Source organism: Kogia breviceps, chromosome 8, assembly GCF_026419965.1.
Source record: "Kogia breviceps isolate mKogBre1 chromosome 8, mKogBre1 haplotype 1, whole genome shotgun sequence".
Classification (NCBI taxonomy): Eukaryota; Metazoa; Chordata; class Mammalia; order Artiodactyla; family Physeteridae; genus Kogia; species Kogia breviceps.
The window spans coordinates 38,878,221-38,906,133 of record NC_081317.1 but is presented as its reverse complement, the minus strand read 5'-3'; the positions used below and the strand labels follow the sequence as shown (position 1 = coordinate 38,906,133).

The 27,913-nt window shown below is 35.0% G+C and overlaps 1 protein-coding gene across 3 annotated transcripts in view; it reads right to left on the bottom strand.

Annotated features, from left to right (window-relative positions):
- AGTPBP1 (ATP/GTP binding carboxypeptidase 1) overlaps nt 1–27,913 on the bottom strand; it is a 178,089-nt gene that overhangs the window by 62,410 nt on the left and 87,766 nt on the right. For all 3 annotated transcript variants that reach the window (XM_059072436.2, XM_059072438.2, XM_067041223.1), the window contains 5 exons: nt 24,955–25,071; nt 14,568–15,286; nt 5,519–5,602; nt 4,338–4,424; nt 4,104–4,252 (listed from right to left, as the gene is read on the bottom strand). In XM_059072436.2, the coding sequence (XP_058928419.1) occupies nt 4,104–4,252; nt 4,338–4,424; nt 5,519–5,602; nt 14,568–15,286; nt 24,955–25,071 (1,156 nt within the window). The remainder of the gene's footprint in view (nt 1–4,103; nt 4,253–4,337; nt 4,425–5,518; nt 5,603–14,567; nt 15,287–24,954; nt 25,072–27,913) is intronic.

The window sequence follows — 27,913 nt, the reverse complement described above, 5'->3', positions numbered from 1 at the left end:
TAAAAGCTGTTCATTTAAGTGTTCAATGTTAGCATTAGCCTGCTTCCAAAACTATAAAAAGATAGTCCTCCAATCAGGAAATTGTTCTGTCTAACTTATGACCAATGATATAAAAACCTTTAAACAAAATACTAACAAATGCAAAATATTTGTATTAAAGATTAACTCACAGGGCAAAACAGACTAATTTCTGAAACTCAAGGATGTTTTACTATTAGAAACATTATTAAATAATTATAATACAGCACATTAACAGCTCACAGCATTATATGGTCACATTGATAAATGCAAAAAGTGAAATAAAATATTTCTAATTTTAAAAAATCGGTAAAAATAGCAATTCTTTAGTATAAGAAAGAATATATATCCCAAAACGAGCTGACATACACAACATAAATACTAGCAGGATTTCCCTGGCTGTCCTGCGGGTTAAGACTTCACGCTCCCAATGCAGGAGGCATGGGTGCGATCCCTGGTCGGGGAACTAAGATCCCGCATGCCGTGGGGGACCGCCACAAAACACACACACACAGACACACACAGACACACACAGACACACACACACACACACACACAAAGAGCACTCACATTAAATTCAAAATCAAACAAGGATGCCCAAAGTCTCCTTTTAGTTTAAACAATCTCAAAGTTCCAGCCAAAAGCAATGAAACATATACGATATAACTAGGGATAAGGAGAAATTCTAGGGACCTACCAAGAAAATTCAAAATATCAGCTGAGAAACTATGAGAATTAATAAGAAACTAAGGAGTCTGATTTTCAAGTAAACATATAAAAATCCTTAGCTTTCTTAATTATAAATAATAACAAGCTTGAAAATAGGGAGAAGTACTCTTTCACAACAGAAAAAAGAAATACATAAAATACTTAAGAATGAAGGTATACTTAAGAAATATATGGAACTTACAAAAAGAAAGCTAAAAAATTTAGGTGAGAACATAAAAAACTTGAGTAAACAAATACACCATGACCTAAGTGGCAAGATCGAATACAATAAAAGAAATCCAATTTCTCCCACATTATTCTATAAGTTTAATGCAATGGAAATTTGGGGCACTTGATAAAATTACTCAGAATGATATTCAGAATAAACTATTCAGGAAAAATAAAGTTAGAAAAAGTTGTTAAATTGTTTTTGAAAAAGACTACAGGATGTTAAACTATATTATAAAGTCAAAATAATTTTAAAAACAAAATGGTTCTAGAGCAACAATGATGTTACACAAGACTGAAAGGTCAGAATAATTAAAATCAAGTGGTACTAGAGCAACACACAGCCCCCAAACAAATGCTAGTATATCGTGAAGGCCACAGCTTGTGAGAGTTGTGGTGTTTCAAACCAAAAGGGATACACAGTATGACTAACAGGTCAGAATAATTCCACCCAAATTCAGAAAATCATAAATTATGAGTAAGCAATAGTGTGATACCTTAAACCAGTTTCTAATCTGTTTTTTTCTAAAGTGACCGTTTTCTATAACAATATAACAGGGCAACAATGTACAATGTCTTCTGAGTGATCTTCCCTATCCTGTTTTTACTAGTGGGTCAGGAATAGAGTTGCAAATGAGTTACAAATGTAAACGTCTGACAACTCAATGAATTCATCAACAACAGTTTAAAACTCTTTTGAGAAAGAATTAGTTCAGCTAAAGCTGCTTAACTACAAACGATAGGATTACGTTTGATCCCAATTCACAGAATATACCAAAATAAATCCTGCATGGATGAAGTTAAATATAAACACTAAAATCATACTATCAAATGCACTTCAAAGAAGCTGAACTAATTCAACACTCCCACCAACACTGTAAGGACCCATTTTCCCTAGTCTTCACCAACATAAGTTCATTTCCTTTGAGAAATTCTACTTGGAGGAATTTATGGCAAAGCAATAATCAGAAACATACACACAAAAAAATAATTAAAGATATCTATTGCAACACAGCTCCTAATTTTGAAATGTTGAAAAAGCCAAATTCTCATCAATCTCTTATCATTTAAAAAATTATTGTACATTACTCAATAGAATACTATACAAACATCAGTAATGATGTTGCTGAAAATATGTAATGGCACGGGGAAATGTTTTTACAATATATTGTGTAGTTTAAAAATATAGTTTACAAATGAGTTTTCATATTGTGATCCCAAATCTATAAAAGGGTAAAATTTAATTTTAAAATTATGTGAATGTGAATAAGTTTAAGGATGGCTAACAAAATGCTAAACAGCAGATTTTTTTCTTCTCTTTTCTTCTTAGAGATTCTTCTCTAAAGTGTATTTTCTTTACCAAATTCCCTAATTTGGACAGTGGATCCCATAAGATCCACTGTTCCTAATCAGAAAAAAAAAGAAAACACATTTACAGCTGGCAGACAAATTCCACTTCTGTGAATGTGTAACTAAATTATTATACACACAAATATTTAGTACAATGTTTATCTCAGTAGTATTTAAAATAGAAAACAATTAGAAACAACCTAAGTTGTAATAGGTTCACTAAACATTGTAATCATTTCATGATGTAAGTCAAATCATAATGCTGTACACTTTAAAGTTACACAGTGCTGTAGGGTCGGTCATATCTCAATAAAACTGGAAGGAAAAAAAAAGCAAGTCCAACAACAGAATGTTTGGATAAATGAGTTACAGAACTTCCACAGGATGTCCATTAAACTCTGCTTCAGATGGATATTTAATAACCAGAAAAATACTGACAATATAAATATAATGTTTGGTTAAAATACAGACTATGAAACTGCATGGGTTGTGAGCATTATTTTTTTAAAATAAATACATAACTATATGTATGGAGAAATCACATACTGCATTATTTTAAAAGCTGGAAAGAAACAACAAACATTAAAATAAGTTTATCGGGCTTCCCTGGTGGCGCAGTGGTTAAGAATCCGCCTGCCAATGCAGGGGACACGGGTTCCTGCCCTGATCCAGGAAGATCCCACATGCCGCGGAGCAACTAAGTCTGTGTGTCACAACTACTGAGCCTGCACTCTAGAGCCCACGTGCCACAACTAGCAAAGCCCGCGCGCCTAGAGCCCGTGCTCTGCAACAAGAGAAGCCACCACAATAAGAAGCCCATGCACCACAACGAAGAGTAGCCCCTGCTCACCGCAACAAGACCCAACGCAGCCATAAATAAATAAATAAATAAATAAAATTTATAAAAAATAAACAAATAAAATAAGTTTCTCTGGATGATGTACTGTTGATGGTTTTAATTTTCTTAACAACACTGTGTTTTCCAAATTCTCCACAAAGTAGGTTTGGAAAGGATGATATACATACAAAAATACCCAAAGGGCAGGAGAAACTTAAAAACTAAAGCAGCCATCTGTCTCGTTGTTTTGATTTAGTTTTACAGAATTTTATTCATTTTAAATTTAAAATGACACTAAAGGAAGAAATTATCACACAGAAGTATAGTTTTTTTTAGAGAGAGAAGCATCACTCCAAAATGTGTGCTTTTAAGTGTAAATATTAAAATATTTTAATGAAGCTTAAAGTAGTAAGTACTATTTTATAAAAGTGAATAAATAAATACAGTTAGTAAAAATGCCATCTACCTACAGCGCTAGTATTTGAAACCCTGGCTTTGGTAATCCAGTACAGCTATGTAAGATGTAACCATGAGAGGAAATCTGGTGAAGAGAACATGGAACCTTTCTGCAACTTCTACAATACTTTAACGTTTTATGAATCTATTCAAAATAAACAGTTAAAAAGAGACTGCTTTATGTAATTCTCTTCTGGATGAACAGACTTTATTAAAATATGATTTTAAGCAGCATACATAATAAATCTTTATAGCTGTATTCAATTTGTATGAAATCAACCTCACTTATTACATTTTAAAGGGCTTGCTTTTATAAAGGTAACTCTTTTCACCAAAAAAGCAAAGCTTAGCTTATGTCAAATCTTGCATAAATATCTGAATTTTGAAAACTAGAAAAAACAAAAGAACACTGAAACTTAAAAAACATTAGTAATTTTTCAAAAACTTCTATCCTACAGTTACAATGCCTGCATGCCCTCTAAATTGGGAAAGAAAGTTGTCTTACCATAATTAAATTGACTGTTGGACTTTTCACAGTTAATGATGTTGAACCTATAAGCAATGCTTGGTCGCATTCCACTGACTTCAAAGTAAAACCACTGATGATAATGATTACTATTTATATCTGAGTTCAGAATAAGGTCATATTCATTTCTGAAAACAGAAAATAAACAAATTTGATGAAAATTAGGAAAATAATCTGTGCACATACAAAATGGGAAAATTTTTAATGACTTACTTTCTAATTTGAATTACTTTGCGCAGATTCCCAGATTCAAATTTGGAGTTAAACTTCAAAATATCTCCATCTTCTGGAGTGGTATAACTAAATGAAATTTTAAGTGAATAATAAAATACATTGCATTTAAACAAGTGAGCAAAAAATAAAACAACACTACAGATTAATAATATACCATTATTGCTGCCTCACCCTCCTCATTATTTTTAAACCAAAGAACAAAACCAACACAAGCAAAATACAAACTTCGGCTAATATTTAGAGACAAAAAAATTATAATTACAAGTAGAGATTTGTTCCCACATTTATAGTCAGTGTTAATCACAAAAATTTTAGAAATCACTAAGAAGTTATGAATAAGGTAGATTTGTTTTTCATTTTTGAGAGTATTATTTCAAATTCAGTCATTAGCTCTGACATAACTTTACCCTAACTCTCTAACAAAAATCTTTTTTAAATGTTTTATTTCTTCCAAATGAGACTACTGAAATATGAAACTTCCCCAAAATATTAGAATTTTGAGGGAGAGGGAAAAACCACGTGCAGGCTGATTAAATTTCTTATTTGATAAACAGTAGTCACCTTCATCATTTTTCATTTTCACTTATTTACTTATATTTAAACCATAAAATACAATGGTATGAGTGATAATCCTAAATTGGAAGTGATGTTAAAACATCAAGGATCACAAACAAATGGCTTCAAAGGTCAGGCAAGTAACTTAAAGGACTGAAGCAGATTGTAAGCAGTAAGAGACAAAAGAGAGAAGTGGGGACTGTGGAGAGTTAGGAAGCATATGTTCCTTCTAAAGGGAATGGTAATTTGTTGTCCTAAGGAAATGAAGGCTCAGTATTACAGGACAAAATTTCAGCATTCATGTGATATCTCCACTCTCTTAAGTGGAGGTAATTTCAGTTTTTAAAAATGAAGCATCAGTTTGTGACCTTCCCTTATTAAACCCATTAAAAGCCCACCTAAGATCAAATAAAAGCTTGCAATATATTCAATTTAAGTAAATAAACATGATTTACATTACCATTACATCTCTGCTAAAAGATGAAAACGTAGTGAGGGTTAACTAGGTGGAAGTTAACTATATTTTTTTGTCTTTTAAAAGAACACTGAAATTTTACAGTAGGAATAAAACCAATAAAAGTAAAACAAACAAAAAGCATACTTACTTTGGGTTATCTAAATCATATACCACTCTATCTATTATATCACTCTGATGTATTAGCCTCTCAATATCTTGGGCAATTTTTGTCCTGAAATCATAAAAAAGAAGTTTGACCAAAATTCATTATTATCTCCCAAGTTTTGGATAAAAAAGTATAAAATGATTAAAAATATTTCTTAAAAATGATCACTCCTCTACATATTTTATGTACAAAAAAAATCAATTCATAACATGACAAAAACCAGTATTTTAAGTCTGAGTTACAGAAAATAGCTACAAGGCCAATAGTTTTCAAAAAAAAAAATCTTGAATGTCTATTATGCTTTTCTACATAGAAATTCTTAATCTAGCAGTTACACAGTTAAGCATGATTTATTAATTTTTATTTTACAAAAAATAACTCATCACTCACAAAGCAGTATATCAAGAAAAAAACCCAGTATCAAAGGATTATGATATAAATCCTTGATTTAGAGTCAATGTTGTAACTTTCAAAAGTCAAATTCTTTCTAAAGAAACAAACTTTTAAAAAGCTATTAATTATAATAATAACAAATCCAAAATTTATGTCAACCAGATCTCCAACAATGAAAGAGATGGCACTTACACACATACCATAGCAAAAAATACAAGTGTTCAAGTATGGTGAATGACTAATTACATCCATTTGTTAAAATAATTTATTAAATCTTAAGGTTGATATCTACCACAAATGTGCAAAAAATTAATACTTACAAAAGTTTGGGGCTTTACTTAAGGAAAATGGTATTAAAAGGCTGATATAATAGCTCAGTTCTACAGCAATGTTCTGTAATGTAAAACAAGGTAAAAAATCTCGACACCTACAGGGCCAGCAGGTGATGTACCTGAGACCTGTGGAAAACTGGGGAACGCAGACTCTGTCTAAAAACAACTGAATGTTGCCAGGTAGGAAACAGAGGTTAAGGATGTCATACCAATTTTCTGAGAAACAGGAGAAACTTGGATCTCTATGTGGAATCTCTCAAATGTTAAATGTTGGCATTCATTCAAAAAACAAAAACAAAAACCTCTGCAAGTGAAGCTAAAATCACGAGCAAGTTGAATATGGCCTACAGGCCACTGGTTTTCAACCTCTGACACTGCATTTTCGGGGATATAACTCCCCATTTATATTAAATTTAGATTAGACCTAAAACTAATACCTGAGGGAAATCTTGCCCTGCCCTCAGACCTCATTAATAAAGAGGGCAATTAGCCTTTTATTCATACATTTGTGTTAAGCAGCCCAGCTTTCATAAAAGACATCCTTCGTTACTTTACCTCAGCTGCCTATTAAAATATATGGCTCTCTAGTCAAAACAAAACATAAGTATTTTCTAGGTACCCTTAGGGACTATAACCTCAAACTATTGACATTCATCATCAAAGGCTTGGCTCAGAAGAAAATAATTTGTGTTGGCTCAGAAGAAAATAATTTGTGTAAGGCCATCTGAAAAATTTGCAGCCCATTCAGTCTAGTAAATACTCAAATGTTCACATGATATGTGGCCAACACCAAAATTGTACTTTTGTTAGGTTTCAACCATTACAGAACAACATTATGAGAAACAATTTAGTACACCTCATTGCTATATTTACTCAACCATCAGGATATTATGGGATATGTTGTTCATTACATAAGTGTTCTCTGAGGACCCGTAGAAGATATTCTTCATGAGTATGGTATAATCACATATATATGATCACTATGTATGAATGCCTAACAGGATGGGCTCATGACGTAGACCAGGCTGACTCTTGGCTCTGCCATTTGCTAGCAGTGTAACCTTGGATAAGTTCCTCAAGAATCCTAAGCTTCAGCATGGTCTTCCATAAAACAGGAGAAATAATAGCAATTTCCTCATAGAGCTGTTATACCATTAAATGACATAATTTATAAGCATATACACACTGCATACAAAGTGCTTTTTACTTATTTCTGTGTCTGGCCCGTAAAAACCCCCCAATATAAAAGTTTTCTGCTAGTGTTGCTCCTATTAATATTTCTATTATCTCCATTCCAGAAGTACATGAACCATTCTAAACATGATATAAAGAAATCCAAGGTTTTGCTTTCCTTATTTTACTTTTGCCACAATTCCTTCACCTACTTTTTAAATTTTAAATTTCTCAACAGGTAATATATTGACCTGGTACAAAAATCAAATATTACATAAAAGTATAAAATGAAGACTCTCACTTTCAACACAACCCACACTGTTCATTTATCCAGTTAACTACTTTTATTACTTTCCTTCTTCAAGCACCTTGATTATTTTATTTAATAATACATCTTGTAGCTCTTTCTATCAGTGTACAGAGATCTTTTTTGTTTTTTAATCATTGCAAAGTATTCATAGAATGGATATACTGTAATTTATTTAACTAGTCTCTAATCGATGGACATTTGAGTTGCTTCCAATCTCAAAACAATGCTACAATGAGAAACTTTGAACGTAGATGTGCAAACTACATGTGTAAATGTACATATATATTGTATATATATATATCATAAATTTTCAGATGTGGGATTAATGTGTCAAAGGAATTTAATTTTGATAGACTGTCAGACTGCCCTCCACAAGAGGTATTATCACTTGAAAATCCCACCATCAATGTATGTGAGAGCCTGTTTCTCCACAGCCTCATCAATAGAATATACTGTCAAGCTTCCACATTTTAGCCAATTTTTGATATGTGGGAAATGATATCTCAGTACATTTTAATTTTCATGGTGGGACGGGGGGAGGGAGGTCCACGAGGGAGGGGATATATATGTACATAGAGCTGATTCACTTCATTGTACAGCAGAAACTAACATAACATTGTAAAGCAATTATACTCCAGTTAGAAAAAAAAAGTGTCTCTTACTTTGAAAAATGCTGAACATATTTCTGAGGTTAACAGTCACCGTGTTTCTTTGCCATTTTTTTCATTTTATTTTGCTGAAAGTATTTTCGTAAAATACCTTAAATGCTTTTTTAAAACAAGGTAACATGAATTATATTTTATAAGAAAATATCTATTATTATAAAATACAGCTAGGCAATTTTTCTAAAACATACAGAAAAACAATGGGAAGAAAATCAAAATGCTAATTTTATGTAATATGAAAACAAGGAAAATACACCAAAAAATGCTAAGCACACTTTAAACTGAGATTCTTCATTTTAATTTTTGATCCAACTTAAACCAGAAATATGGATTTCAAGTAATCATCATTATGTATTTACAATAATTTTTTTAGATGTCAGTGCATTATCCACATTGAGATATGAATCTTAAAATGGATTCTTCCCCTTCCAAATGAGGTGAAGAGATTTTTAATGAAATTTTATTCATTTATTTTACTTTCTTTTAAAAAGATCAGTGATTACATACATGAAAGATTATGATAAAGTAGAAATTCAAAATGACAAAAAGATATTTTCACTGAATAATTTTAAGGAATCTAATGCTTCCTTTTCTGAAAATGATAAAATAGTAAATCCTCATTAATTCTGACATCAGTCATTTACAATGTTACTGCACTCAGATAGGGACTGAGCTAAAAGTTGACATTTACAAAATGTTTATCATTTGCTCAAAAAAATAAGTTTCAGAAGATGAGGCAAATAAGATAAACTAGAATCAATATCCTCAATGTATTTCAAAAAAAAGGAAGCACTTCTGAGTATTTTAGTAATACCTATTACCTGGCCCATATTTGATATTTTATTACAAATACAGAACCATAAAGCCTTCAGACTACCTAGCTACAGGGGTCAGCAAACTTTTCCCATATACGGTCAGACAGTAAATAGTTTAGGCTTTGCAAGGCACATGGTCTCTGTCACTACTATCTAACCTTGCCACTGTGGTGAAAAAACAGCCATAGATAGTACATAAACAAATAGGACTGGCTGTGTTCCAATAAAACTTTATTTATGGACACAAATATGAATTTCATATAATTTTAATGTGTTACAAAATATTATTTTTCTTTGGATTTTTTTGAGCCATTTAAACATATAAAAACCATTCTTCGCTGGTGGGCTGAACATAAATACTCAGTAAGCTGTATTTGACTTGTGGGCCATAGTTTGCTATCCCTGGTCTAGATGAACTATCACTTTCTTGATCGTGACCTTCAAGAAATACATTAAAAAAATCACAGCCCTATATATACACACACACACGCAAGCATACACACACATACACACAAGCATACACACACATACACACACACACAGCTGAAACAAAAAGTTTATAAAACAATACCTGGCTGCACTAGATGTGACACACTGTTACTTTCTCTTTCAATACTGGCTACTAATGGACATCAACCCACAGTTTCAAAAACAGTGACCTGCTTTTAGTTAAGAAAATTGGTATCTGGAGAAATAAAGTGATTTGTTCAAATATACACACACAAAGTCAGTGGGAGAGCTCAGTCTAGAATCCATGTGTTTCAACTTGCTTTTCAGAGTATCCTGACCTGCCAAAACGCCTCACCACGCCACATGGCCTCAGCACTCTCAAGTCAAGTCCAATTGTCCAAGTATTGCCGCTACAGGCATTTGTTCTTCCAGTCTCAAATTAATGTCACCTGAAGGAACAAATAATTCTGGTTTTCTACCCATTATTCAAAAATGATGGGAGAAAAGCAGCTTTGACACATTGTATCTCTCAGCATCAGGATGACACTGCCCACCACAAATTCCACATAACTACTACAAATATTTGCAGAGTTCATAAAATAAGGAGAAAAAGAGTAAAACAACCCTCAAATATGAGAGTACTGCTGCCTAGTATGTATTGATAATTCAGAAACATTTTAAGTATATATTTTTTGCATTAGTTGTATCTAAAGCAATTAATATTACTGGGGAAAGTCCTACACATCTAAATAAACAGAATCACAATGTTTGGTTTCATTGACAGAGTTATATTCCTGCCTCACATCAAATATCCGACACCCATGGAAATTTTGACAAATGATATGAAAATGGAAATTATGACAAAAAAGATGAAAGGTGTTCTTTGAAACACTCACAGTCACACAAAATATATAATGATGCAGCAAAAGAGACTAGCAAAGGTTAGATTACTTCATAATCTCTGACTTATTTCTGCTGCAACAAATCAGAAGGCAAAAAAATATTTTTATCAAGGTGATGAAAATCAGTGGGGTAAGAAATCTTTGAAACTTCCAGGAGTAATGGATCATCTAACCCTCCGAGGTGTTTTAGGGTCCTATTTTTCTCATTTTAAATTTTCCAGAGTGGATGAAGGAAACCGGGTTGTAAATCATTGGGTTTTCTGTGTTTTCATTTCCTTGAGCTCCATCTCCTTTGCATTTTAACTTGCACCAACACACCCACCTTTAGAACACATATCCCAACTCTGAGTGACCTTTTTATCATTTATCATGCTGTTTAGTTTCAAAATTATATCTTAAAGCTTTGGTTTGAATAATATAACAAACTCTGTGGTATATTACCCTGTGTAGAGAGGCAAAAGAAAAAGTCAATTACTTCAGGAAAAAAATCTGAAGGTGGCCTAATATACTCAAGAGGTCGAACTTCTAATCTGTTGATTAGATGCGTAAAGCAATCACAATGTCTGTGTTTCAAGAATGAGGTGAAAGAATTCACCATAAATATGAAGAAAGAGGGGAGGACTGAGAAGAGTCACAGTAATTCCAGTCTGTATAAACTTCTCCTCTACCAGGAAAGGCATAGTCCTGGGGAGACAGCAAGTAGACTATGGGACTGTGGGTGGAAGAATCCTCTCTTAAAGACCCAGCCAGGCAATGACAAAGCCCAACACTAGAAAAAGCTGCTCAAAGAGGACAGAGGCCACCAGAGTTGGCCTCTCAGAGTTGAGGGTGTAGCTCCCCACCCGCAGCACAAACGTTTTGAGAACCCACAGAGTAGGTATAACAACTATTCCTGGCCATGATACATTTATTTGCAGTATAGCTACACTTAATTAAAACAAGTTTCTTTACTTATCAATATCAATAAATGTATCAACTGAAAAGGTGATCTAATGTTAATCAGAAGCTCTGCTTAGCAGGAATTTATGTCTTTTATTAGCACAAATGGGTAAAATACTTAAATAAAAGTCTTGACTGAGAAAAGCTTTCATAAAAAAGTCCATGAGGGGAAATAAGAAGGATCCTTGGTAGTTAAATTAAGGCTGAGAATCAGAGACCTATATAATAGTTATAGCCCAATTCCACAATCTTCCTTCCTTCTAATCTTACTTCAGATATTATAGGCTAATAAGGAAAATTAAAACTTTCAGACTGAGGCAATTTAATGAGGAAACTTGCTGTCAGTATTTAAAGAACGCTTAAAGTTCAGGAAGTGCCTTCTGTAGTCAAGATGACATCTTTGACTTTCAGGAGATAGAGAGGCTAAGCGGTGATGCTGAAAAGGAGAAAAATCTAGCCGCTGACTGATTCTGACTCATGCCAGGCATGTCAGTTCAGGTCCTTCAAAAAGCAAATGCCAGACACAATCACAATCTCTTGCAGCCAACTGTGCAAGAGATCTATTAGGGGAAACACGTGTGAAAAACAAAGGGGAGGGGGAGCAGTAGTTAGGCGTGAAAGGCCTTCAGGTCTGTCCCAAAAGCAGATTTTACCTCTGGGAAGAAAGAGAACACTGAGTAGGAAAGCCTCACACTGCAGTGCAGCTCTGCACAAGTCTCGACCATGCAAACAAGAAGCCACAGAGCAAAGACTGCCTATGATCAGATCCCCGCATTGGTCAGGAATGGCTCAGCTCTAGTACCACAATCATGGTCAGCCAAAGGCTGAAGCAATGCAAAGAGGACATGGTCTCAGCAATAATACCGCAAGGGATCTCCAAAATACAGTGGCTGAAGGCTGGGGGCAACTACAAGCCTCACAGAGGGTTCTCTCAGGAAGGGAGAGATGAGAAACTCATTGCCATGGCTGCCACAGCCCACCCTTGTGCTGCATGGATCCACTTCTCCACCCATCTTTGGAGAGCAGCTGCTCCACAGTTCCTGTGGGCCTCTACTAAAGAGACACTTAGAAGAAAAACATGGGGCTTCCCTGGTGGCGCAGTGGTTGAGAATCCGCCTGCCGATGCAGGGGACACAGGTTCGTGCCCCGGTCTGGGAAGATCCCACATGCCGCAGAGCGGCTGGGCCCGTGAGCCATGGCCACTGAGCCTGCGTGTCCGGAGCCTGTGCTCTGCAACGGGAGAGGCCACAACAGTGAGAGGCCCACGTACCACAAAAAAAAAAAAGAAGAAAAACATGAGCAGGACAAACGCTGTCCCCATCCATCACTGCAGTTACTCTCAGGGCTGCAACTCATCTCCATCCTCCGATGTCTATCAAAATTCCCCTCTGCCTCACCTATCACACCTCTGCAGGTCTTGGTAACTGATGTGATTAAGTGACCCAAACATTCCTTAGGTGTCTGAGACCCTGGCAATCATATCATCCTCATTCCAGGGTGGCCGTCATGTGTCCACTCACACTTAAAGTTAGTGGATCACTTGAGTGCCACCCATAGTCAACCTGCTGCCATTGTGTAGAAGCAATCCTACCTCCTTTAGCTGATCTGGGTCCTGTCTGCTGGTCCTAGACACAAGAGACTAAAGTAAATCACTGGCAACCACAGCTTGCAGTCAGACTGTACCTTGCTATGTCCCTGTGGAAAGACTACACCCACTTTGGGACTAGGACTACTAACGCTGCAGAGCTCAGAGGCGCAGGGACACACGCCTGCACAAAGTTCCCCAGCGGGACACTGTGAGCTACGGTAAGTAGGACTATTTCTGTTTCCACCTTCTGCTTCCCAAACCCATTAGTCTTTCTACTGGGGATACAGAACCAAATGGAAGTTTCTAACTTAGTGCCTATACTGCATCCTGAAAGACTGCAGCCCATCCTTGTAGAGTATTTCCTCTGAGTTGGAGCTTCATCTGTGCCTTCTGAAGGCCACTCCAGCACTCCAAGAGGCCTGTCGCCTCTGGATGATGCAGTCTGTGATACAACCAGTGGAGGCAAAGGCCCACCCTCCCACGTCCCAGCAAAGTCAGTCCCTTGTTCTGATGCTATGTTGTATGTGATTCCATACCTATGGATCAAGGAGTCAATTGGTAGCATTAAACATATACTAAGTTGCCAAGTAAAAATGATTAATTATATTATTTACTAAATATAAAAAATAAATAAGACACAGGTGTTGCCTTAAAGGAGCTCATAGTCTAAGGAGGATCAAATATGCACAGTAATGTCTTCCTTCATCATTACATACCATACTCATAGCAAGAACATATAAATGTTCTTAAGTACTGGTAAGCCACCATCACAAACCCGTAATCAGAACCTCTGAAAATAGTCAAGTTGCACCAAAAATGTATTTACATGCCCAATATTCACTAGTTGGCAACAGTTAATACTAATCATTATTTTTAAAATTAATTGGCGATATTTAATAAGTTCAGTTCTATGAATCCCAAATTTTTATATTATATATTTCCAATTCCAAATTTTACAACAAAATAATGCTGCCCATATTGCTATTTTTAGATTATATACCTAAATCAAGTTCAAATAATAATCAAATTACTAAATTAATATATAACTAATATAATATTTTTTCAAAGACTACTAAATAATCTTTTTATATTTTCAGAATCATTCTAAATAGAAAATTTCTAAATTGTACAATGGTTAGGTTTATTATGCTGGCTTCATTTGAATAGGTAATGAACTTAGAAAATAAAGTAAACCCATACAGATAATTTCAAAACAATGCAAAATTTCCAAAGCAGGATAAAAAAATGACACTAACTTTATTTTTTTTCTTTTGATAGGCAAGAAGTAGATTTATTACTACAGGATGCTTGTGAGGGATACAAGCAGGCAGGTGAGGGGGCTCTGCCGACACTAACTTTAATTACGAGTAATTTTCTTCCTAAATACCCAAAGCAGTTTTTTTTAGCATGCTCCATATTTTGACAATGATCTTGTTTATGAGGAAGAGGAAATCTGCAACTCACCTTTGTACACCGTAAGGTCTTTCCAAAATAGGCTCTTTGAATGGAGGAGGAATGTGACCAAAATAATCAGGATAAGCCACCTCTGAATATTCTGGGACAGACTTTGTACTTTTCACAATCTCAATATAAAGATCTGAGTCATGGAGTGTTGGTCCATCAGGAACTTCAACTAATGCTTGTTCCACTGAGGCAGTAGACTCAGTGTCTTCATCATCCTCAGTTTCGACTCCAGTACAGCAAAGCTTGCCTAGCTGAACAGTTCTTCCCTCAAACAGAACATTCCCACAAGTAGCCACGTGTGAACATGCATTAGCGCACATAAGGGCAGTGACAGGGAGACTGTAGTCCTTCTTCATTCCTGCAGTAAAACCCGGGGCTGTTTGAGAAGGAATATTCTGCAATGTAATTCGGTCCAAGGCCTTCACAATATCATTGTTTAAGCCATGGCCCGATGAAATAGTTCTATTTTGATCACCACCTAGCTGCTGTTGTAATGTTCTGTCATTATCTTTAATGTCTTCTTTTGCCAGATCCACACAGGCTGGTTTCTTATTATCTTCATCTCCTTTAGGAGACACAGTCGCCTTCATTACAATTCCTTTTCTTAAATTGCTGGAATTCCCAGATGCTTCCTCTCCTGCTGTGGGAACAACAATAGGGCCACGCACTTTTCCCTCAAATACAAAAGCTTTTGGTTCTCTGGAGATTAAATCATAGTCCTTTAAAAATAAAAAAAATAAGTTTAATCTTTTATATGTAAATATTTACACGTATTAACAAAACTAAGATCATATTCATTTTATATGCTGATTCAGAAACCTAACATTTGAAAATTTTAAAGATGGATAAAACAGGGTATATTTTACTTTTGCTAATAAAAGACAAAATGTTTAACCAGCACAAAATTCATTACACTTATTTTACTTTTTCTATTATAAAAATAGTGCCTATATATAACAAAGATGAGAAATTTTAGAAAAGTATAGAGACATTAAAATCATCTGAAATCTGGGCTTCCCTGGTGGCGCAGTGGTTGAGAATCCGCCTGCCGATGCAGGAGACACGGGTTCGTGCCCTGGTCCGGGAAGATCCCACATGCCGCGGAGCAACTAAGCCCGTGAGCCATGGCCGCTAGGCCTGCGCGTCCGGAGCCTGTGCTCCGCAACGGGAGAGGCCACAACAGTGAGAGGCCCGCATACCGCAAAAAAAACAAAACAAAACAAAACAAAAAAATCATCTGAAATCTATTAAAGGAAACAGAACAGCTAAATTGTTATTCACTAATTCAACAGATATTTAGAGTGTTTGTTTTGTGCCAAGCACTGTTTCAGGCACTTAAGACCCATCAGTTAAAAAAAAAGAACTCTTCCCTTTTGTAGCTTATATTCTACAGAAGGAGGGGAGAGGACTGTCAATAGAAAAAGTAATAAACATGATACAAATACATTTTATGGAATGTTAGAGGGTAAAGTGTTAAAGCAAAAGAAGAGGGGGGAAGGGGTAATGTGGACTGGGAGTGCCAGGGGGGGTGGCAATATTAATGCCATTGATTAGGGAAGGCTCACTGAACAGATATAAGCAAAGACAGAGAGGGCTGCCGGTTCCCAGACTCCTGAGTGGGAGAAGGCCTGGTGTGGTCAGAGAACAGCAAGGAGGTTAGGATGGCTGGAACAGATGGACCAAGATGAAGTCCAAGAGGTAAAGAGGACCAGATACTGTAGGGCCTTGCAGACTATTGTAAGAATTTTGCTTTTTACTCTGAATGAGACGGGGAGCCAATGGAGGGTTCTGAGAAGACGAGAGCCATGACATGACGTATTGGGGGAGGGGGGTGGGGAGAAAAGACAAAAACCAAAACTGTAGTGCAGGCTCCTTAACCACAGCATTTAGGCATTTGGGGCTACGTAATTCTTTTTTGTTTAGTTTGGTTCTTTCTGCGGAGGAGCAGTGGGGGCGGGGGGTAATAGAAGCAGGAAGACCAATTAAGAGTCCTCTGCAGTAATCTACGGAAGTTGTTAAGAAGTGGTTGGATTCTAAATGTATTGTGAGAACAAAAAGACATGATATCCTGATAGACCAGATACAGGGTAAAAGGTACAAAGAGAGGTCACAGATGGTACCAAAGTATTTGCCTGAACAACTGAAAAGCATCAGGAGTTTAGCTTTGGCATGTTAAGTGTGAGCTAGTCACATATAGACAAGGATGTAAACCAGGCAGCTGAATGTATGCATTGAGAATTCAGAAGAAAGGTGTATGCAGAAGATGTTACTTTGAGAGTCATTCACATACAGATACTACTCCAAGCCATGAGACCGGAAATCATCAGTGGAAAGAAACAGACAGATAAGAGAAGAAGACAAAAGACTGTACACCTCGGTATACTACAATCTTAAGAGGTTGAGGAGATGAAAATGAAACAATAGGAGATGGAGAAGAAAAAGCTGGGCTGGAAACATGAAAACCAGGAAAGAAAAGTGTCCTGGAAGACAAGTAAAAAAAAAGGATGCTGCTGACAGATCAAGTAGCCTTTACTCTTTTTATACTTTTAGACATTTTTTTGGTCTATGTAAGACTGTATCAAAAAAAAAAAAACTCAATGAATTTAACCTTTGTTCTATTGCTGGGCATTAAATCCTTCACAGAATATGGAAGTATTTAAACAAAAAAATAAGATGTATATTTAAGCCATTTCCAAAATTTTGCTATTATAAAGAACTCTGCAATGAACATCCTTTTGCATAAATTTTTTGTTTAGGATAATTTCCCAAGCACTGAAATGGAATTACAGAGCCAGATACTATAATCAATTTTAATGTTTAATACAAATTGTCCAAATGCCTTCCAAAAATACTTATATTAATACTATTCCCAGTAACTGTATATGAGAGTATCTATTTCAACTTTTCTCTTCCTTGACAACATTAGGTACTATAGTTTTTAAAAATTTTTTCTAAAGTGGTAGATAAGAAGTATGGTCTTGCCGCCACTTTAATTTGCATTTCTTTGACTAATGAAAAAGCAAACAATTTTCCATATATCTATTAACCAGTTTATTTCTTCATAGGTAATATATTTGTTCCTGGAATATAGGGATTTTCTTGTTTTGCAGTATAAATTCTCACATTTATTTACAAACACACACACACACACACACACACACACACAAACATACACAGCGACACATCCCTTAACCCATTTTTGCAACAATTTTTCTGGATTTACAATTCATCTTTTAATTTTGTTTAACTTCTACACACACATTATGTAGTCAAAATTAAGACTCTCTTCTTTTGTGATTCATTCCTTAAATATCCACTGTATAAAAACCAAGGATTCAAATATAATTCACTTTTGGCCTCTGTACTATATCTAATCCAAGGAGACAAGGAGGCACAAAGGAGGTAATGGGTAAGTGTCTCTGCATTAAAAGGGCTGAAAGGAAAAAATCTGCATTTAAATCTGTTGTAGGAAACCTGGTGGGCTAGGTATCTACCCCACAGAAACATTTACAACTGTTGGAAAATATATTAAAATATTTTGGGAGTTCCCTGATGGTCTAGTGGTTAGGATTCAGAGCTTTCACTGCTTTGGCCCAGGGTTCAATCTCTGGTCAGGGAACTGAGATCCTGCAAGCCACACAGCACGGCCAAAAAAAAAAAAAAAAGATATTAAAACATTTTAAGTATGACAACAAGTGAATAAGAAAGCAAGGATTAAAAATCAAATAGTAAGTGAAGATGGGATCCCAAAGTTGTAAGACTGAAGCTGGCTTTCACTTGAAAAATGTTTGTTAAAACAGGTGACCTAGGGTATAGGTCTTGCCATCTCAAAAAGTATAAAGAACAGGAGAGTAACCCAGAGCTTGCATAAAGTGGGGAGTCCAACAGAAGATACCCCTCCCATAAAGAGGAACCCCAGAAAACTAAACCTTCAATATACAGGCCCTAGAAATACCCTACCACAAAACAAATATAGCAAGGAAATTCAACTGTCTCAAACCTTAGCACTTAAGAGGGTGAAGAATAGTACTACTCACAAAATGGTACCAAAAGCCTGCTATCACACCACATGAATTTGCAGCCTGAATTCACATTATCAGGGTGGTCCAAAAATCCCCAATGAGGAATTTAATCTATTACAGTGCTTGTCAAAAGCAACAACAACAAAAACTTCTGGAATTTCCACAAAATTATAAAGAAACCGAGCAGCTCATGGTAAAAAAAAATTTTTTTAAATGCAAGAAATTCAGACACTAAAACTATAAGACTAAGGAATGCCTATATTTAATATGTTCAAAGAAATGAAAGACAAGAAACAAGAAGTTAAAGACTGATGAAACATTTTTTCAAACCTTCTAAAAATCAAAAACAAATTTAAAATGCCTAATGTATGTTTCTAATGACAGATTAGATGGAGCAAAAATTAGAACTGAGGAACTGGCAGACTGTTCTGATGAAATTACCTAAATGCAGCACAGAGAAACAAAAGAGAAGGAAAACATTTTTAAAAGAGTTAAAAGATATGTAAGAGAGTTAGAAAATCTATATTCAATTAGAAATGCCAAAAGAGAAGAGAGAAGGAAAGAGAAAAAGGCAGTATCTAAAGAAGAGAATAAAGAATTTTTCCAAATCCTATGAAAAAAAAACACTCACAGATTCCAAAACACAATGAATCCCAAACAAGACTTAGCAAATATGTACACTTAACAAACATTTCTGGGAAACTGTAGAGCACTGAAGCTAAAGAAACAATCTTACAAGTCACCAGAAACAATTTCTTATAAAGTGAAAACATACACTCAACCCATCAATTTCACTTGTAGGTATTTATCCAAGAGAAATGAAGGCATATTTCCTACAAAGCTTTCCTACAAAAAAGCTGTGTACACACATGGTAGTATTAATTGTATTCATGATAGCCCCAAACTGCCAACATTCCAATACTCATTAAGAAGTGAATGAATAAAGAAATTGTGGTATATTCATACAATGAAATACTACTCAGCAATAAGGAAAAAGAAAACACTGATAAATGTAAAACACAGGTGAATCTCAAAAACATACTGAGCAAAAGAAGCCTTACACAAAAAAGTACATACTATATGAGCCCAGTTTTGAGAAATTCCAAAACAGGCAAAATTAACCTGGAGTGACAGCATATCAGTAGTTACCTGGGCAAGAGATGAGGATATTGTCTAAAAAGAAACCCAGGCAGAATTTCTGGGGTGACAGAAACAATTCTACATCTTGACAGGGTTGGTAGTTTCAAGAAGAATTACAAAATAAATACATTTTTGGACCAAAAAAGAGACAGATAGACAGACGCTATAAAACATTTCAAGCAGGAGGAAAGCAATTCAAACAGAAAGTCTGAGAAACAAGAAGAAATAAAAAGTAAAAAGGTAGTGAAAATGTGCATAAATCTTAAACACTGAAACTAAACACAAAGCAGTAGCATCATATGAGGTTTTTTTTTAAAGCTAGAGTTAAAATATAAATTCAAAGCATGTAAGTTTTGAAGGTTTGGAAGGTGTATATAAAGTATCCTAAGTTTCCTTTTATAATTAAGAAGAGAAAAGAAAGATCCTAATTAACTTCAGAATTTAGTAAATACATATATTTACTATTTTATCAAGAGTAACTAGAGGGCTTCCCTGGTGGCACAGTGGTTAAGAATCCACCTGTCAATGCAGGGGACACGGGTTTGACCCCTGGTCCAGGAAGATCCCACATGCCACAGAGCAACTAAGCCCGTGCACCACAACTACTGAGCCTGTGTTCTAGAGCCTGCATGCCACAACTACTGAAGCCCACGTGTCTAGAGCCCGTGCTCCACAACAAGAGAAGCCACCACAATGAGAAGCCTGTGCACTGCAACGAAGAGTAGCCCCCACTCGCCATGACTAGAGAAAGTGCACATGCAGCAACGAAGACCCAACACAGCCAAAACTAGAATAAATGAAGTAAATAAATTTTTTTTAAAGAGTAACTAGAATTTTTGCATATATGTCAAACTTACACTTTAAATGAATGCAATTTGTTGCACATAAATTATACCTCAAGAAAGTTGAATAAAATTAAAATAACGAGACTGTATAGTTTTCATATAAAGGTGAAAAAATTATACCTCAAGAAAGTTGAATAAAATTAAAATAACGAGACTGTATAGTTTTCATATAAAGGTGAAAAAACTAAAAGGAGGAAAAATAATCCAAACAAAGGCAAGAAAAAGACACAAAGACACAGAGATGAAACAAATAAAAATACAAAATAAGATCTCACAAATTCAAATATATGAATAATTATATGTAAGTGATCTAATAAATAGCAAAGACTCAGACTTCAGTTTTTAAAATCCAACTATATGCTGTTTAAAAGATAAACAGCTAAGGGTAACAAGAAGTTGGTGAAAAGATTTTTTTTTTTTTTTTTTTTTTTGTGGTACGCGGGCCTCTCACTGTTGTGGCCTCTCCCATTGCGGAGCGCAGGCTCCGGACGCGCAGGCTCAGCGGCCATGGCTCACGGGCCCAGACGCTCCGCGGCATGTGGGATCTTCCCGGACCGGGGCACGAACCCGTGTCCCCTGCATCGGCAGGCGGATTCTCAACCACTGCGCCACCAGGGAAGCCCGTGAAAAGATTTTTAAAGATACCAGGCAAGTAACTAAAATTTATGTAACTATATTAATATTTATTTTTTTAAAAAAACTTTTTGCCTTAAAGTCTTACAGATAAAAACTAACTTCAATAAAAGGTTCAATCTGAGGGTATTCCCTGGTGGTCCAGTGGTTAAGAATCCACCTTCCAATGCAGGGAACACAGGTTCAATCCCTGGTCGAGGAACTAATATCCCACATGCCACAACTGCTGAGCCCGTATGCCTCAACTAGGAGCCCGCATGCTGCAAACTACAGAGCCCACATGTTCTGGAGCCCATGCGCCGCAACTAGAGAGAAGCCTGCGCGCCACAATGAAGAGCCCATGCACCGCAAGGGAAGATCCTGCATGCCGCAACTAAGACCCGACGCAGCCAAAAAATAAAAGTTCAATTTGAAAGGAAGAGAAATCAATTTACATTTATACACAATAAATAATAAGCCTCCAAAAATATGTAACGAAAACTGACAGAGCTGCAAAAAGAAATATATTTGCATTCATAATGAGAAATCTTTAACACACTTTTCTCAGTAACTGATAACATAGGAATAAAAATCCTTAAGAATAGAAAAGAGCTTCTAAACACAATTAACAATCTTGTCCTATTAGGCAAACATACAACCGTGCCTAACTGCAGCAGAGTTCTTTTCAAAGACATGAGAAATAATAACAAAAATTGACCATATTCAAAGTTATATGCCTCAAAAATTTCAAAAGATTATAATCATAAAGGGTATGTCCTCTCATCCTACTACAATATGCTAGAAGTCAATAAAAAGATAAATAAAAAATTGGAAATTAAAAAGCAAATTCTGACATTACCAATGAATCAAAGGAAAAATCATAATGGAAAAAAGTTTCAAAACAAAGATAATGAAAGCACTAAATTTCAAAACCTGTGTGATGCAACTAAAACAGTAATTAGAGGGAAATTTATAGCCTCAAAATGTAAATATTAGAAGAGAAGAAAAGCTGAAAATTACTGTACATCTATCTTAAGATGATAATAAAGAGAGAGAGAGAGAGAATGAAAGCAGGAAATATCAAGACATGGCACTGTACGCATATCATTTAGAAATATGGGGACTAACTTCAAAAACATATGGAAAGGTGATTGTAGGAAACAGCAGATAGGAAGGAGACTACAGTTTTTCCTGATTAGACTATGTAAAACTATTTGCTTTTTAAACTTTGACCATGCATAACTTTAATAAAAATTTAAAACCAAATTAAAAAGCGGGGAAAAAAATAAACATAACGGAAGTCCATATGGTAAATGTCATCATGCCACCACAGATGTATGAAAACAGAGCTGTGAAAATGCAGGATTTTGACACTTCTAATATTCTGCTATCAAGAAACAAAAGAAAATAAAACTATACTTGTCCCTACAAATAAATAATCATAGCTTTAAAAGCATGTGTAAGGCCCCCTTAAAAAAGTCTGTTGCTAACTACTTTAATAATTCTTTATGTGGACTCCAAATGCACTCATTCTGCCTCTGTCAGGCCATTGAATAGTAGCTTTAACACATCTGGAAACAAAGTGGGTGGTGTTCAGGTAAAAACAAACACATTAAGTAATTTTAAGCTTCAGTGGTTGATGTTGAAAGTGACATGCAAATCCAAGTGCAAAAAGTCATAATCAAAATTAATTCCATTTCTTTTTAGTATCTCATGATCTGCCATCTCATATTATGGTATCATCTGATACAATGATAGCTGAAAAAAATTATTTCAAACACTTCCTATTTAGAATCAACCAAATATTTTTAATTCTCAAAAATACATCACTTAAATATTGCTGCCTATACATAGTTCCAACACACACTTAAAAAATTAGACAGTAAAGTGTTTGAACAGTGTATTCCTCTGAAACTGAAAAATGAGAAAGAGTGCCAACACAATTACTTTAGAATGATTTTCCAATTACGTACATAGAAGAAAATGTGCTACTTCCTGCAACATATACTACATACATAGAGCTAACTATTCTACTTTAAGCTTTAAAAATATGGCATTAATAAATATGTACTATCTGAAATATTGGAATTAAGTTCTTTTGCTTAAACACAATAAAAAGGGGTATCTCACTTGGGAAGAATCCTCAGAGCTCTTAACACTCAGACACACCTGTCTTTACCATCTGACCCTGGTCACACCAAGTCAGGCCAAAAGTAGGAGTCTGTTCTAGGAGCAGCCAAACTAAAGGACAAGTTGGCCAGCTCTTCAAAGGTGCCAAGCAGGAAACCATCACGGGTGACCTATTCTGGTTGTTGAACTAATAGGCAAATGTACAAGTATTCATCAACATAATCTACAAGAAAAGAACTGGCTTGTGAAATAATGAGAATCAAAATCCTGACCTTAACACCTGTTAACAAACTAGTCATCTCTATTCTCACATCAAAAACTCCTACAGTTTTTACTCACATTATATAATTCTTATATGTATACAAATAGAGAAGAAAATAGGTCATTTCTTCACAGAATAATCAATTCCTTCCCCAAACCCCTTCCACAATATATTTTTTCTGCTTTAAATTGGCAGTATTTGTTATCTCTGGGGTTTTATTTTAAAGTGGTTCTTAGTTGGGCACAAAAGTGTGAAAAGAGCAGCCAGATACTTCCTGTAGGTGGCATGAAAGAAAATCACCCTGTATCCTTTCCCAAATGCTTCTTCTTGTCTTCTTCTTTGACAAGTAACCTCTCCTTCATTCCTGCCCTCTTTCTACTACCCCTGATTTCAACGTACCTTCCAACATACCCCAAATCTATGGGGAGTACCAAGACACTGGGGGAGGGGGAGAGGGAGCAACTTGCTGCTTCTTCTATTGCATCCAAAAGCTCATTAGTTCCCAAAGAGAAACCTGAATAATTAGAACTGTGAAATGTAAACATTAGCTAGCAAGTATTTCTGTTTTTATTTCTCACATATAGCTTCACATTTAAGTCTTTTTCTTTGAGCAACCAGGAATTAAGTATGTGAAACTTGGCAGGGTCGGGGAGAGGGGGTTTGCAGCAAGAGCTAAATAAATCTAAGATTATTAGTTCAAACCCTTTTACAGTTAAAGATTCTGGGCAGTTTCAGGGACTTACTCAAGAACCCACTACAAGTGAGCAGCAGAGTGAGCGTAAGAAACTATATTTACTACTAGCCATCAATTCAATCAGCTTTACTAGCTGTGTAATCCAAGCTGAATACTATATTCTAGTAAATAAATGAGGGTAAGAAATGTTAACAAGAAGTCACTGTCCTTATGAAGCAACTTAGATTCAAAGACTTCCAGTTGTCCTCTTTCCCCGACCTTCCATGCTTATATGGTGACTATCAGGAAAAACAATTCAACAAGCATAGACTACATTTTTAATTAAGCATTTTCTCAGCTCTCATCTCCCCTCAGTTGAAAGCAACTGATAAAAATAAGGCTTTAACATAAGATTCTGAAATGCCATTTTAAAGATTATTTTTTAAAAGAATAAAAAACTATGTCAATTAACTTGATAAACAAAAATGATTTAAAAATTTTACAGCTAGTCCAAAAATTAAATGGCCTAGTCCCCTCGTTTTGCTAACAGCAATTTGTAGCTCAGAATGCTGAAACAACTGTCTGATGTCACTCAGAAAAGCAACACTACTTTCATTTTTTAGAAGTGAAAACAGTGATTATAGCTCTAAGAAAAAAAGAACTTTTTCTTAAAATTATTTAAGATGCTGAATTTTCTGTGTACCTGAAAATCATCAACAAGCTCAGGGAAAAGGTGTTCATACATTTTAAGTTCTTCTATTGTTCGTCCTGGTTCTTGCTGGGGTTTTAGTTTGTTAATATCCGTTTCAATATCATCATTCTGAAATAATAAAAATAGTATGTCACCATTTAAGAAAAACAAAACATTACAAAATACATTTCAGATTTAAAGCTTTCCAAATTATTAATTACATGTACATAGAGAATAATCACTGCAGAAGGTTGTATTAATTTCATTGTAAATTAAAATTTGCTTATGTTTTTTGGTTGTTGTGTTATTGTTATTTTGGTTGTTATGTTGTGTTTTCTATTCATCAAAGATTATTCTAACATAGCATGGTATTTGGGCTCCTCAAGATAGAAAAACTAACATCAAGATCGAAACTAAACTATGTTCCTCCCCCAATCTCCCCAACTGCCATCGTTTTGCTCAGATTAAAGGGCAGTAAAACTTAAGAAAACTAAATTGAAAAACGTAAGTATATGATGGTGGTGGTGATAATCAAAATAACTAAATTTTATAGAGCAATGAAAATATGTAAGGGACTATGCTAAGGATTTTACATAATGATCTAATTTAATCTGCATAAGAATACTATGAAGCAGATAGTATCATGACCTCCATTTAATTAAAGAGGAAACTGAGGTACAGAGAGGTTAAGTGGCTTGCAAAGAGAGGAGCCAGCATGTGAAATCACTAATCAGTGATTTCAAAGAATACACTGTTAGTCAATATAACTCACTGCCTCAAGAGCACTAACGGTTATCACACACCCTTAGAAAAGCTCATTACCACCATTCACTCTGTTTTTCAGGGGAAAAAAAACAATGAGGAATGGAACAACAGCCAAAAATGATTTCCATGTCCCTTTGGGAAAAAAAAAAGAGGGTAAATGTAAAGAAATATGACCTCGGAGGAATAGGATATGTATCCAGGATCAATTTGATCTGTACGTGTACAAAGAGCTAATGTACATCATGATGGAAAGACAAGTGTGAGTTACCTACTATCCAAGTTATTTTCTAGGACCCTCAACTCTGGCCTTACACAAATACAAATCCATCGTTACCTTCACTGACAGCTAAAGAGAGATAATAAGACCACTTATTTTCAATTGGTAATCATCTTCAATTTTACATTTATCTATCAGAGTAAAGTACTTATTTTTCAGACTTAAATTCATTCTACTATGTGTCAATCCTTAAAATGCTTTATATACATGTACCTGATTATATTTATATATTGTCATATTAACACATAATTTTAAAAAGAACAATATACTATATATTTCTCACATTTCATATTCAGGGATTTAGCTATTATTTCTTTAACCAATAAAAAGATTTTCCCCATTGTCATAAATAATAAAGACTGGTTTTATTTAGAGTATCATATTAATTACTGTATCATAATTGTGTAATTATTATTACATGAATATATAATTTCATATATCCTTAAATTCTGCATTGATGAACCAAAAAATGTAACTTTCTTGGTTAGCATCTATTAAAGTAGATAATACTTTCAAAATAATAAAAAATTTTTAAAAGGTATTCCTTACTCTAAACATATTTGTAGTTCAATATTCATTACTATTTTATGAAGATATCGCTTTACAAAGTAGCTATTTTAAAAATTAAAAAAAGATTTTCCTATAAAAGAGGCACAGTGAGGAAAGAAAACTATACTTTGAGAGGTCAATAGCAAGAAATTTTGTGTTTTGGTTCGGGGAAAAACAAAGATAAAGAGCTCCTGACAGACTCAGAAGAAATAAACCTCCTACTACTCCTTAAAGTTCTTCTAAAATTAAGGAGAAAAAAAAAGAATGCATTGAAGCTTATATACTGACAAGTCCTGGAAATCTGGAGACGACTCTTCTACAACAGAACCTCCAGGTTTCTACAAATACTCCAAACCCTGAAAAATCTGGGGCAAAGAGAATTGAATCACTATGGTGAGGAAAAAACAGTCTCTATGACTACAGTCACATTAGAACACAGATATTAAAGCCACTACAATGTAGCAGGTTCACCTAAAGCATGAAAAAAGTGATGTGATTTAGATAAAAAGGAAAAACTAAGGAAAGTCCAAATGTAACAGACAACGTGAGTAAGAAGCAGACAGTGGTAAAGAAGAAAAATAAGATAACACAGCTCAGCAGTGTCAAAGAGCCAACAATTCTGTAGCCCTTGCAAAAAAGTAATATTTAGCAGAGCAGAGTGGTAAAGAAAGCAAACATTCACACCAGACTGCTTTATTCTGCATCTTGGTCCCACCTCTTATCAGCTACACCGATAACCTTTCTGTACCTCTGGTTTCTAATTATCAGCCCTGTAAAGCTGAGGTAATAATACCACATACCTTATAGGATTACTATCAGGATTTAATGGTTACTACAGGCATACCTCGGAAATATCTCAGCTTCAGTTCCAGGCCACCACAATAAAGCTAATGTCGCAATAAAGAGAGTCAGACGAATTTTTGGTTTCCCAATACATACAAAAGTTATGTTTATGCAATACTGTGGTCTATTAAGTGTTCAATACATTATGTCTAAAAAAACAATGTAAATACCTTAATTAAAAAATACTTCATTGCTAAACAATTATAACAGTAACATCAAAGATCACTGATCACAGATCACCATAACAAATATATTAATAATGAAAAAGTTTGAAATATTGTGAGAATCACCAATGTGACAGAGACATGAAGTGAGCAAATGCTGTTGGAAAAACGGCACCAACAGACTTGCTCCACACAGGGTTGCCACAAACCTTCTTCAATTTGTTAAAAACACAGTATCTGCTAAGCTCAATAAAGGGAAGTGCAATAAAACGAGGTATGCCTGTATATGTAAAGTGCATGGACTAGCACAGGATTAACTGTTCAATAAATTCAATCTATTATTTTTTCTTCTTATTATAACTGCTGTGTTAAG